Below are 13,828 nucleotides of genomic sequence, written 5' to 3' on the forward strand. Positions count from 1 at the left end.
ACATCAGAAAAGTGGTAAAGGCTAAGCAATTAAGGTTAAGTGATGTGCCCAGGATCACACAGTGAGGAAGTGTCTGGGGCTAGGTTTGAACCCAGGAAAGACTGTATTTTTAAAACACAATTTCCTTCTTACAGAACCAGAATCACCACCCCGAGGTGTTGAGATTATGGATGTGACTCCTACAGAAATAAAACTGAAATGGTTGCCACCAGAAAAACCTAATGGAATCATCATGTCCTATGAAGTAATTTACAGAAATACAAACCATTTGTTCTATAAAAATGCTTCAACGACAAATATCATTCTGAACGACTTGAAACCTTTTACCCTCTACAACATTTCTATTAGGTCATATACTAGAATTGGTCACGGCAATCAGTTGTCATCTTTACTGTCTGTAAGGACTTCAGAAACTGGTGAGTGTTTTTCACAATAATTTGTAATAATATTTTTCTATACATATAATAAGTATGGCATATGCACGCACATGTGTATTTACATACGTGTATAACACACATATGTATACACGCATACATATGCATAAACATATATATGTATTTGGGTAGCCAGGTGGCACAGTGGGTAGAGTACCAGTCCTGGATTTGGGAAGACTCGTGTTCCTGAGTTCATATCTGGCCTCAGACACTTCCTAGCTTTGTGATCCTGGCCAAGTTACTCTATCCTGTTTGCCTCAGTTTCCTCATCTGTCAAATGAACTGGAGAAGGAAATGGTCAACCACTCCAGTACCTTTGCCAAGAAAACTCCAAATAGGGTTACAAAAAATCAGACATGACTGAAAATACTCAACAATAACAACAAAATACATATAGTTGTAGGTATGTATATATGGTAGGTATCCAGTATGGTGAATCTATGACACGTGTGCCAAAAAGGGCACACAGAGCCCTCTCTTTGGGCACACCTGCAGTTGACTGCAGAATTTTATTATTAGAAAGTCAGAGGGACTGGGAGAAGAGCTGTTCCCCCACTCCTCTCCGAGCCTCAGGACATTCCTCACTTCACCCGCCCCTCTGCCCAGCAGCCAATGGGAGTGCTTCCTCCCTCCCCTGTCTGGGAAGGGTGATAAGGAGGGAGAGGGGCTCACATGTTGCATGAGGGTGTACTGGAGATGACAGCCTGTTGAGTCTGTGGTGAAGTTGATTCCCATGGTGGGATAGGAGAGGAGCTAGGTTTGAGGTGAGCAGAGCTCACAGATGGAGGGGAGCAGAGCTCTTGGCCACTTTCCTCCTCTCCACAGGTGTCTCTCATCATCTGCCTCTCTGCCCAGCAGCTGAATAAAAGAGGTTCCTCCCTTCCCTGTCAGGGGTAAGGGGGATGGGGGCTAGACAGAGGTGGGGGTAGGTGGACACAGCACTTAGTCTGGAGGGCTAACACATACATATGTATATTTTATACATATTTGTATTTATACATACATGTAGAAAATTTATATTTATACATGTATGCTTATATATGCTCACCAAGTATGTATATATCTCTGTGTATATGTGTATTTGTGTGTATATATGTTTGTATATTTTATGTACAATATATGTGTATGTATATGTGTGCACACATATATTTCATCAAAGACCTGGTGGAGCCTTGAGGTTATCATGTCATTAAAGATCCCAAGTGTTCATAATTTGTTCTAATTCAAATAGTAGGATAGAAATGAGATAATTTCAAGGTAATTGGTACTGATTCTACTGAAAGAACCAGGGAAAAAAGGTTAATCTTCACTATACTTGCATTGGTTATAAGACACAACTACTATTAGCATCTTCCATCCATTCTAACCACACCCTTCTGTCATGAGTGAACACTTGGTACCTGGAACCAAACTTGCAACACCCAGAAGCTTGTTTCAGAGCTAAAACATGTGTCTCCTGGCTCCATCCATTGTCTGCTTTTCTCAACATTTGCCCTGGTCTCTTTCAAAACTCCAAGTTTAGAATCAAATAAATAATTACAGCCCCATAGCCCTCTCTCTCTCTCTCTCTCCCTCTCTCTCTCATCTCCCTCTCTCTCTCTCTCTCTCTCTCTCTCTCTCTCTCTCTCTCTCTCATCTCTCTCTCTCTCTCTCTCTCTCTCATCTCTCTCTCCCTCTCTCTCTCTCTCTCTCTCTCTCTCTCTCTCTCTCTCTCATCTCTCTCTCCCTCTCTCTCTCATCTCTTTCTCTCATCTCTCTCTCTCTCATCTCTCTCTCTCTCATCTCATCTCTCTCTCATTTCTCCCTCTCTCTCCCTCTCTCTCTCATCTCTCTCTCTCATCTCTCTCTCTCTCATTTCTCCCTCTCTCTCCCTCTCTCTCTCATCTCTCTCTCTCATCTCTCTCTCTCATCTCTCTCCCTCTCTCTCTCCCTCTCTCTCTCCCTCCCTCTCTCTCTCTCTCTCTCTCTCTCTCTCTCTCTCTCTCTCTCTCTCTCTCTCTTCTCTCTCTCATCTCTCTCTCTCATCTCTCTCTCCCTCTCTCTCTCTCATCTCTCTCTCTCATCTCTCTTTCTCTCTCTCTCTCTCTCTCCCTCTCTTCTCTCTCTCTCTCTCTCTCTCTCTCTCTCTCTCTCTCTCTCTCTCTCTCTCTCTCTCTCTCTCTCTCTCATGCACACGCATGCAGGTATATATACCCCCTCAGGGAAATTAATCAATGTTAGCTCCAAATGTAACCCTTAGGCAATGGAATGAGCCCCCAATTTCCCTCAACCACAAAGATAATCTTGTGGGTTTTTAATGTCAAAGGAACTCTCAGACACCACCAATAGTGTTACAAAGTAAATGTCCAAAACTTAAGTATGTAATTGCTTCACTCACATACAAGACCTTCAGAATTCCATGGGGAAATAAACTTCATCTAAAGAGTAAACTTTGAAGTTTTAAATTAAAACCAGACCCATTCTTTCCAAGTGTAGAACCTACAGTTCTAAGCTGCTGGAGAATGACTTTGCATTACAAAATGTAATGATAAGAGATTATAACTTTGATGTTCATAGGCCAAATGAACAGCAGGAAATGATAAGGATAGTTTATCTCTAACATAATTACCTTACAGGCTGCTGACCATAAGCTTCCTGGGGTTTTTTCCCTTCTGTTTGGTTTTCTTACACTTTCTCTTCATCTTCTCAATCACCTCCCTTCCTCCTTCTCTCCTTTCTGACTCCCCTTTTCTCCCTTCCTCTGTTCTTTCTCCATCTTTCTCTCTGTCTTTGTCTCTCCCTCCCTTCCCTCTCCCTGTTTCTCTCTGTATCCCTTTTTCCTTTTCTCTCCCTTTATCTCTTCATTATCTTTCCTAGCTACCCTCATACTTTTCTAACTACTTCCATTTCTCTTTCCATTCTTTCTCTGCTGTCTTTCTGTCTCTCTCTGCCTCCTCCCTCCAATGTGTCTCTTTTCTAAATACTTTCCTTTCCCCTCTCAATCTACTTAGCTCTATCTTTCCAATCTCTCTCCCCTTTCTCTCTCTTTGTCCTCCCTTATCACTCTCTCCATTTTGTTTCTCTCTTTCTTTCCTCTTCCCCTCTCTCTCCCTTTTCCTCTTATATCTACCTCTCATGTTCCTTAGCTCTCCTCCTTGTCTCTTTTACCTCTTTTCTTTATTTTTTAAATCACCTTTGTTGTTACATGTAGTTTATCTTACTGTTTCCCTCTTTTACATGATCACACTATAAAACTAAAGCATAGTTTATTTTAATATTGTGTTGAAAAAGTGTTTTTATGTTTCTTGGTCTTAATTTAAAAGGCAAGTAAGCTGAACATTCCATCCCATTCCTCCTCCTCCTCCTCCTCCCAATTCCCTTAAAAAAAAGTTCCATTATTTTTATTCATTTATTAGAGAGGTAGTGATATATACTCTACCAAACTGAATATTTTTACCACTAATGAGCTAATGTTTCATGCCATATATGGATCTCTGTAACAAAATATTTTAAAAGGTCATTGGTTAATGAGACATCAGATGTCTCATTTCTAGGTTCTTTGGAACATCTGTGAAGTTCTGATAAAGACCATGGAATAATGAGTGGGAGAGCTTGTCCTAGAATATTTTCTTAGTGTATCTTTATCTATTTAAGTCCTATTGTTCTAAAAACACACAGAATCCAGGTCAAATTTTGGTCTCAGTTTCTCTCCTTAGTTAAGGAGGGTAATGAATTTCATATGGCAAAGATACAAAGCTAGAGGAAACCTCTAATTATATAGATAGGACATTCAAGGCCATGAGAAGTGATGGAACTTTCCATAGGCAGATAGTAATTGGTCAAACTGGGATTCATAATCAAATACTGTGAATTCAAATATACAGTTCTTTCCAATGAACCAATCCAGAGAGGTGATAGATTTATCTAAGTGGAATTATTCCATAAAACTTGACTCTAAGTTGGTTTAGAAAAAATGCATTTCATCAATGCCTTTTATGAGTGCCAAGACATTCCCATGATTTTCAGATCAGAACAGTTTCCTTTTGAGAGGAATCTGACTTGTGACTTTGACTTCTATGAATTGGAAAATACTTCTTCATTTCAATTAATCTTATTATGTTTGCTAAGTCACAGTGGACTGCCATGGTATTCCATAGAAACAGAGACAAAGAGAGAGATAGGGAATGAATCTGTGATTTCATTGATTTAGAGAATTCCCTCTCTCAATGCAACTAAACATTTTCTCTGCACCTTATATCATGAAAATCGTTTGTCTTAAATCCATCTCAGATAACAGAAAACAAAGATTGTGCAGACCAATAGGGAAATATTGAATGTCTCTGCTCATTTAACCAGGATCTCCTAGATCTTTGTTTCTTCAGCCATAAAATGAGGGGGTTGGGCTAGTTGACTTCTAATATAACCTTTCTAGTTCTTAATCAATGATCCAATAGTTCAATTCTCCAATTCTTTTAGTTAACTGATTTTTTGTTCCTTCCTCCTCCCCTACTTCTTACTATTCACTTTTCTCTTCCTCTCATTGCCTTCTTTTGTCTTCATTTTTTCTGAATCTGCATGTTTCTTCCTGCACTCAGTCTGAAATTCTCTACAAAATCACCAGCATCTTTAATTTGGATTCATTAGATAAACATAGTTGCATGTCATTTATTGTGCTTTGGGCTAAAACTGCTTGATTCATTGCCTAATGCAAATGTCAATCACTGTTCCCCCATGCTTAAGGGACTTAGTTTGGGGACCTGCTAACATATTTTTTTGCATCTTTATTTTTATTCTTTCCTTGCACTCCAAATGGATAAGAGAGTGGGATTGATGGGGAACCTCATTGTTTCATCCCATATTTCTAGATTAAGTGATCTCCATGGTGAAAGCTCATAGATTTGGGGGAGTTTGTGGCCTGTTAAATGCCCCTTCTACCTTCTTGAAGCCTGAAAATTTATCATGAGTATACTTTGGTCCTTTTAAAATGCATATTTTGGGGGCAGCAGATAGATGACTCAGGATTGAGAACCAGGCCTAGAGATGGGAGACCATAGGTTCAATTCTGGCCTCAGACACTTCCTAGCTGTGTGACCCTGGGCAAGTCACTTGACCCTCCCATTGCCTAGCCCTTATTGCTCTTCTGCCTTGAAACCAATACACAGTATTGATTCTAATATGGAAGGTAAGGGTTAAAAACAACAAATTGCATGTCTCCCTGAGAGGAATAATTTCATTTAATTCAACAAGCACTTATGAAATGCCTACTATATGTATGGCATTTGTGTGCTTACTAGGTGCTTTGGGTTTCTATTCTCAGAGTGGGAAGAGAAAGCACAGTATGTATACAATTACATATTATACAAAGTATGAAAGGAGGGAACAAATTAGAGAGGGATTCAGAGAAAGTACTCTCTATATATTTAAGACAGGTTCAACTGGGAGAATCAATAAAAGCTTCAGAAAAAGAGTAGCATCTGAGCTGACCTTAAAAGGAATGTGAGCAGATAAGAGGACCTAAGGATCAGTTTATCAATCAGTCAATCATAAAAGCATCTCTTAAGTGCCTACTTTGTGCCAAGTCCTAAAGATACAAAGAAATAAAAATAAATATATCTTACCCTCAAGGAGCTTATATTCTACTAAGGAAAATAACATGTATACTTGCAAGTAAAAGCAAAAGAGAAACAAAGTCATGAGATGGAGGATAGTAAAGCCACAAAGACCACCAAAAAAATCACACATCTACACCTGGAAGAGACACCTGAGTCTAAACACCTCATTTTCCACATAAGGAAATGGAGTTCTGGGGAGATTGTGATTTGTCCACAGTCATGCAAATATTAAAAATCAGAGACATGATTTGAAGTCATGTTCTCTGACTTGAGAGATGGTACTTTCCCCATAGTGCCAGGATTCAAGAGATTGCTTTGAGGAGAAGGTATGTTCTAGGCATGTACCTATACAAAGTCATGAAGATGGGAGATGGAAACTCATATGTGAATAACAGCAAGAAGTCTATCCTGGAAGGGCAGTAGAGGATGTGAAAGGATGTGTAATAAGTTTGGAGAAGGAAACTAGAGGCATATTATCTTGGACTTTCAATACTGAGATGAAGAGGGAATGCATTCTATGCTCATGGAAGGAACTATTCAAATGCATGAAACCATGAAAAATTATGGCTAGTTCTAGACATAGCTGGTAGTCTCTCCAATAGTAAAAGTTAAAATATTTTTCATTTACAATTTAGTTCCAATTAGGTTAAACTCTATTACTGAGAACAGGATTTTAAATAGGTAGAAAGCAGGAGAGCATTAGCTTCTCAAGGAATATATCTATTAAGGGGAGCCATGAAGAGGTGCCATTGAGGGGAAGAGAAACTAAAAATTAAGGAGTTTGGAACACAGAAGATAATTTTTTCCTACTAGGGGAGGATAAAGGAAATAAACATTTATTGAGCACCAACTATATATCTAGCACTGAGCTAAGTCTCATTTGATCCTACACAATTTGACCAAAAAACAGGAAAAAAGGTCTGTCTTCAGTCATACTGAATTGAATTTAGCTATGCCGATAAAAGTGTAAATCCACCAAAAAATGTCTGCAAATTGCATTTTTTGTTGTTGTTGCATTTTATTTGTCCTCCTTTAAGTTCCTGACAGTGCACCTGAAAACATCACCTATCGAAATGTTTCTTCTGGAGAAATTGAGCTCTCATTTCTTCCTCCAACAATTCCCAATGGGATCATACAGAAATATACCATCTATCTTAGAAGGAATAATGGATATGAGGAAAGAACTATAAACACAACAAAGCTCTCACAGAGTATTAGAGGTGAGTACAAAAGAAACTGAATATTTATGGTTGATAGTTATTAAATTGGTTTTAAACCTAGCCACTTTCCAGTGGGTATTTAACATGATTTTCATTTAATACCAACAATCAAAGAAAATGGAAAGTTTTATAAAGACTCAGAATTCTTCTTCATTTTTGGCAGCAAACTTCTACAAAATCGTATGTAGATCAAAGTTTAACAAATAGTATGATAGCAACAGAGATTAGACCTATGATTTCATGGAGAAGAGAATATCCTTACATCGGTGCATGGCAACAACTTCTCTGCAAATTAGAGTTGAAAGAAAGACATGACTTTTCTAGAGTCATCCAGTCCACATATGCTTCCATATTATTTGACTCCTTGCTATACTTGTCAGGATCTGACCAAGTTGCTTCTCAACTGGAATTTAGAGTATTCCATTTGAAATTTCATCCCGGACACCCAGGACATGCTGGTGGTTTCTTCTATTTTCCCTTGAAATTCCCTTCAATTTTGCCTTCATTGTAGGAGATAGGGTACTTCAAAACTTCTAATATTTCTTTGGTTTTAATATTGAAAGATCGCTCTACTCTATATGATCCAGTCCCCTGTGACTCACTATGGTGAATTATCTGCCTTGTCCCTATTTAGGACTGAAGAAATATACTCATTACACAGTTGAGGTGTCTGCAAGTACCCTTAAAGGAGAAGGAGTCCGAAGCACACCAGTAACCATACTTACTGAAGAAGATGGTAAGTCCACCATGATCTTGGCAAAACACATATACCCTATGGGAAAGGCTTTATCTTAATAGAATCTGACATTATTAGCCTATAAGTTTGTATAAATCTTGTTCCGACACAAGATTTGTCAAAGGATGTCAGAGAAGTAGAGTGTGAAAAAGGATAGTGAAGGCAGATTTATATGTAGGAAGACTCAAGAAATAGTGCCATATATAGCATATAAATACATATATGTATGCATGAGTATATTTATATACATGTCTGTGTGTGTGTGTGTGTGTGTATACACACTCAACAGTGAGGACTGTTTGGGTTCCCAGGTAGAAGTTCAAAAGCTTGAGAGGGCCACATTTCCCAAAAGGGTGAGGCTACAGTGCTAATGATGAGGGGCAGTGGTCTCAATGATGTAATAATGGCCAGGGAGGATAGCAGGAGAAATGAGAGAGATTCTTAACTTTTATCTTTTGTACAACAGACCCGTTAGCAATCTGGTAAAGCTTGTGAACCTCTTTTCAGAACAGTTTTAAAGGGATATAATAAAGTACAAAGGATTATAAGAAAACCAATTTTACTGTACTAGTTATTCAAACCATATATAAAAATTCATTCATCCATTCAAAACATATATAATATATGTATAAAATAGATATAAAATTTAAAAAATATAATATATAAAATGTTTAAAATGCAAATAAAATAATAGTATATATAAACATATATAATAAAAGAGACTCAGCATGTTAAGGACATTTAGACTTGACTATCTCTAACTGCCTCTATTTCTAATTTTTCAAAAATATATTTGTAGTAACAATGTAGGGAATACTAAAAATCTTTATGCAATATTCAGCTTTAAGAGCATAAACTCTCTTCAAGATATATAAGCATATGAAATTTTTTAAAAAGTTCTCTTCTAATTTAACCTTTATTTTATGCTTTAGCACAGAAAAATCCAAATTAATTAGTAAAGAGTGGATACACAATGCAATGCATAAGGAACTGTTTTTGTAGAAATAGGACCCAGCCTTTTACTTTAGTTTCCTCACCAGTAAAATGCACTAGAGAAGAAAATAGCAAATTACTCCAGGGCATTAATTATTGATACTAATTTTATATGTTATATAATAAATTCATGTAATATTATTAATGAATTAAAAATAAAAATTATATTATATTATATATAATAATAAAATTAAAGTATTATTACATGATTATTCTGCTTCCTTTTCTGGTACCTCTCTAGAGTACCTTTCAGTGCAAGTCTTAGTTCTTAATGTACAGTCAATTTTGGCCCATTACACATATTTCTATTGCCCATGAATGGGTTTCCTAATTTTAAGACACATGAATGTCTATTATGGATTGAATGAGCCAAAGGATTCACTCTATTAACTAAAGGCTGTATCTGCCTAATTTGGGTAGCAGAAATGAAACAAAATTATCTTTTGATTTCAAGGATCTCTTATTTAGTGGGTGGGGATACATTTTCCACTGATGCAGATTGTAACCTTTCTATAGTCTAAGAATCTATATGTTCGAACAGTGTTACTCTATTGCCATCCTAGGCCTGCTAAAAGGGAAAGAGTCTGATACCAGGTTCACAAAGGAAGTTCTTCCTGTTTTAAACTTCCTGAGTTTATATTGTGCTGGCATAAACTTCAAGAACCCAGGGTCAACGCTCTACCATGATAAGGCATCATAGAAGACAATTGCAATTGCAAACAAAATAATTCCATTTTATAGTACATTAAGGTTTGCAAAGCACTTGTACATACATTATTTTATTTTATCCTCAACATAGCATAAGTGTCATTAATTGCCTTTTTCCAGATGAGAAACCTGAGACTGAGTGGTTAAGAATCATACTGTGAGAGTCTAAAGCAGGATTTAAATTCATATCTTCTTCATTTAAACTCTAGCCTTATTCTCATTGCCTTTAGTATTATTTTTTAAAAAGCACTTTTTATTATCCAGATAAGTAAGAACATATATTATAAAATAACATAACATAATTACCAACCAAAATAACCTAAACAAATAATTGCATTTGACTGGTCCTTTGGTTTCATTGATGAGCATGATTTCATTAAATTCTTGCAAATGTCAGTGGAACCAAGTATTCCTATCCTATTGTATTGACATAGAGAGAATTCTCCGTTGAAAGCAATTAATATCTTGGAAACCTGATATCTCAGAATGATATATGGATTCTTGTGACATTCAATATTTGATAGCAGTTTGATTGTAGCGCCTGCCGCTGAGAATAACAAATCGAAAGTACTAAATACAGCTGTCACCATTTTTCTTTAGTTAGTATTCTTAATTCAATAAATCCCTGTTCAGAAAAATCTGTCATTACTAACATGATGGAAACACATACATCTGAGACTGTTCAGAGAAACAAAATGCAATAAAGCTAAAAATAAATAGAAAATAAATCAGGTAACAGTTCCATCTGACTGGTGGGAATACTGTGCAGAGAAGTCTTATCTCTGTTCTGAGATCAGAACAAATGCTCTGTAGATTTTCTCAAAGCAAGTCTTCCATTGCCAATTTCTATGTCTGAATGCTAGCACGGCCTGAAATGAAAACTAGTGTCATTCTTTTATCTTCAAATGTGAAAAATCAAGATGATATTTTGATACTGGAGGTCAACATCATGTTGGTTTATAGTAATTAAGAAAAATAACCTTTGTTACTCTGCTGATATATTGTTAGTAATCAACAACTATACTCATTTAAATATGGTTTGAACATTTTTAGCAAAAAGTAACGATGTAATACCCACAGTGCATTGCCATATTTATTCAAAATACGTAATGCAGAAAATCTCTAAAGTGACCCAAGTCTTTGTTAGTTATCTGAAAGAAAAGAAAATCTCGGCTTTAACTCTTTGATTCATTTTATTTGATTATCTCTGTAATTCATGTATTTAATAAATGGGTTTTCATACTACTTCATAATGTCACTGACAATTGGCAAATTAATGTATTTACTCTTTGTAGATTTAGTGATGGGATAGAGCCATGGTTCTCTGTTTGCCACTTTGGGGACTTCATTTTGTACAGCTTTTTCATAGGCGAAGCAAGCATCTCTCTATCTTTTACATTCATTCACAGCTCTAACGATTTCTGCATTTACTGGATGTCCAAAAAGTTACCCAATGTACTCGAACAGTGAGTGAATCACTGTGACAAGCCCATTACTCTCTTTGCTCATGAAATCTTTTTTTCCATTGAATCATAGAAACAGATGTTTTAACACCACCATGCAAAATCTTGCTTTATCATCTTATTTTAAAAGTAAACAAGCCTGTCTTCCATACCCTTGGACTGAACTGATATGGAAGGTTTGCTTAACATAGTACACAGAGGGAGTTAAAAAGAAATCAAAGATTTCCATTTTAACCTCATCTTCCAAATCTTGATGCTTAATTCCACATTGTATCCTCTGCTTCTTCTTTTCAGCTCCTGGGTCTCCTCCGCGAGACTTCTCTGTAAAACAGTTGTCTGGTGTCACTGTGAAGTTGTCATGGCAACCACCCCTGGAGCCAAATGGAATTATCCTCTATTACACAGTTTATGTCTGGTAAAACCTCTTTTTTTCCCTTCTACTAGTTCTTCCTTTTTTTTTTTTGGAAACAGTTCTAAGAGCAAATATTAATCTGTAACACAATAGGAATGCATGGTTTTATTTTTCCTTTCCTTTCAGTACCTCTTGGATAATACATTAGGAAAAAGGTTATTAATCTGAGTTAGTTTGTTTCCATAAAATGAATTTTCAATTTTTAATAGAAATAACTATATCCCTTAATCTTTATATTATTTTTTATAAATAGTCTCAAGAAATCTAGATTTAGATCTGGAAGGGATCTTTGGGTCCATGTAGTCCAAATACAGTATCTAAAATGCTAAAATACAACAATGTATTCTGGGGAATGTGTTAGAAGGAAAGCCAATCTCACACTCAGAAAGACTCGAAGGGTGCCTCTGTATAATTAGAATTTTGTACCCCAAAACTCTCTTTCTCAGCTTCCCATGTTCCCTTTCATGTTATGTGTATTGTGTAGCTCCGTCCTCTCAGGCCCTTTTCCCACAAACTCAACTGGGAAAACTTTCTTTACTCAGACTTTTACTTTTGTTCTTCTATTTTCTTTTATTTCAAGTGATTATCAATAAACCTTATAAAATATAATACTCAGAGCTATTGGATATTAGTTTTAATCTTACACCTCAAATAGTTACTTGTGTGACTTGATCATTTCCCTAGACCTTGGTTTCCTCATCTGTAAAGTAAGGGATTAGGACTAGCCAACCTCTGAGATCTCTTCCAGGTCCAGATGTAGCATCCTTCATGTTATAGAACAGTTCCTGAGGAAGAAATTGTGGGACTGGAAAGTATCTAGATCAACACAAATTGCCAACAAAACAACAAAAGTAATGACTAGGTTCCTGTATCATATTTTATTTTTTTAAATTTATTTAGGTTATTTTTCCATAGGTACAGGATTCATGTTTTCTCCCTCCCCATTCCCGGAGCTGACAAGCAATTTCACTGCGTTACTGTATCATACTTTAAGAAAATTAGGCAATACTAATTGCTAATATTTATAGTGCTCTTACTATATGCCAGGCATTATGCTAAATTACTTTCAAATATTATCTTTTGATCCTCACAGCATCTTTGGGAGGGAAATGCTATTATTACCTCCGTTTTATAGATGAGGAAACAGAGGCAAATGGAAGTGAAGTAACTAGCCCAGGGTCACACAGATAGTAAATGTATGAAGTTGGATATGCATTTTTTTGATTCCAGATCTGTAATTTTATTCACTATGCCTCCTCACTGTCTTTAGGAAGCAGGATAGATAGACCAAAAAAATAGAAAATTGTAATTTCTAAACAATAACAAAAAATCAATTTATTATAGGATTCATCTTTTAGACCATTTAAATAGCAAGTCTCTCTGTCTCTATCTGTCTCTGTCTGTCTCTGTCTCTCTCTGTCTCTCTGTCTCTGTCTCTGTCTCTGTCTGTCTCTCTGTCTGTCTCTCTGTCTCTGTCTCTGTCTCTCTCTCTGTCTCTCTCTCTGTCTCTCTCTCTCTCTCTCTCTCTCTCTCTCTCTCTCTCTCTCTCTCTCTCTCGGCCTGGTCCTAAGATTTATCATTGTAGAGAAATATGAATATGGAAATTAATTCCTAGGATGCTGATCAGCAAATCTGTGTAATTAATTCTTGAGTTACCTAGAGCCGAGGGATGCTACACGACTATATATTTGAACCAAAGTCATCATGAATCTACCTTGTAACACTGACCCTTGTTTCCCTAGTGAATTTAAAATATGGTTTTTAATGAGTTATGAAATACTTTCTTTAGACTTGCATCAATTGCTTAAAGTGACATATATTTGAAAGAAAAAATACTTCCTTTTGTGTCATCAAGAACGAGAAGTCATTTAACTTGTTTAAGTGAAAATGTCAGGAAGGAAGGAATTCTAATAGAGAGCTTTACAGTGTTTATCAAATAGAGTCATGGATTTGGAGCTAGGGACCCATAGAGTCATGCTTCCATGGTTTGCATAATGGATAAGGCATGCATAGCACAAGGAAAAGGAATATTACCTCACCTAGAAAGGCCTCATGTCAAGGTACTAGCTTGGTTCTGTTTGGCCTTAGAAGTCAGAATAAGAACCAATGGATAGAAGTTAAAAAGAGGAAAACTGAGGGTTTCTTTGAGGAGAAAGTCCCAACTCTTAGTTGCAGAGCTAACAAATTTACAATGGACTGCTGGTTAAGATAGAAAGCCAGCCTAGGAAGCATAGATCTAGGTTCAAAACTTGCTCTTAGCACATAGAAATT

At 36.5% G+C, this 13,828-nt stretch overlaps 1 protein-coding gene across 1 annotated transcript in view; it reads left to right on the plus strand.

Annotated features, from left to right (window-relative positions):
* Nucleotides 1–13,828, plus strand: part of PTPRQ (protein tyrosine phosphatase receptor type Q) — a 336,616-nt gene that overhangs the window by 132,868 nt on the left and 189,920 nt on the right. Inside the window, 4 exon segments of the mRNA XM_056798554.1 lie at nt 135–416; nt 7,063–7,245; nt 7,880–7,981; nt 11,440–11,560. Of these exon segments, the coding sequence (XP_056654532.1) occupies nt 135–416; nt 7,063–7,245; nt 7,880–7,981; nt 11,440–11,560 (688 nt within the window).

This window comes from Monodelphis domestica, chromosome 5, assembly GCF_027887165.1.
Source record: "Monodelphis domestica isolate mMonDom1 chromosome 5, mMonDom1.pri, whole genome shotgun sequence".
NCBI lineage: Eukaryota > Metazoa > Chordata > Mammalia > Didelphimorphia > Didelphidae > Monodelphis > Monodelphis domestica.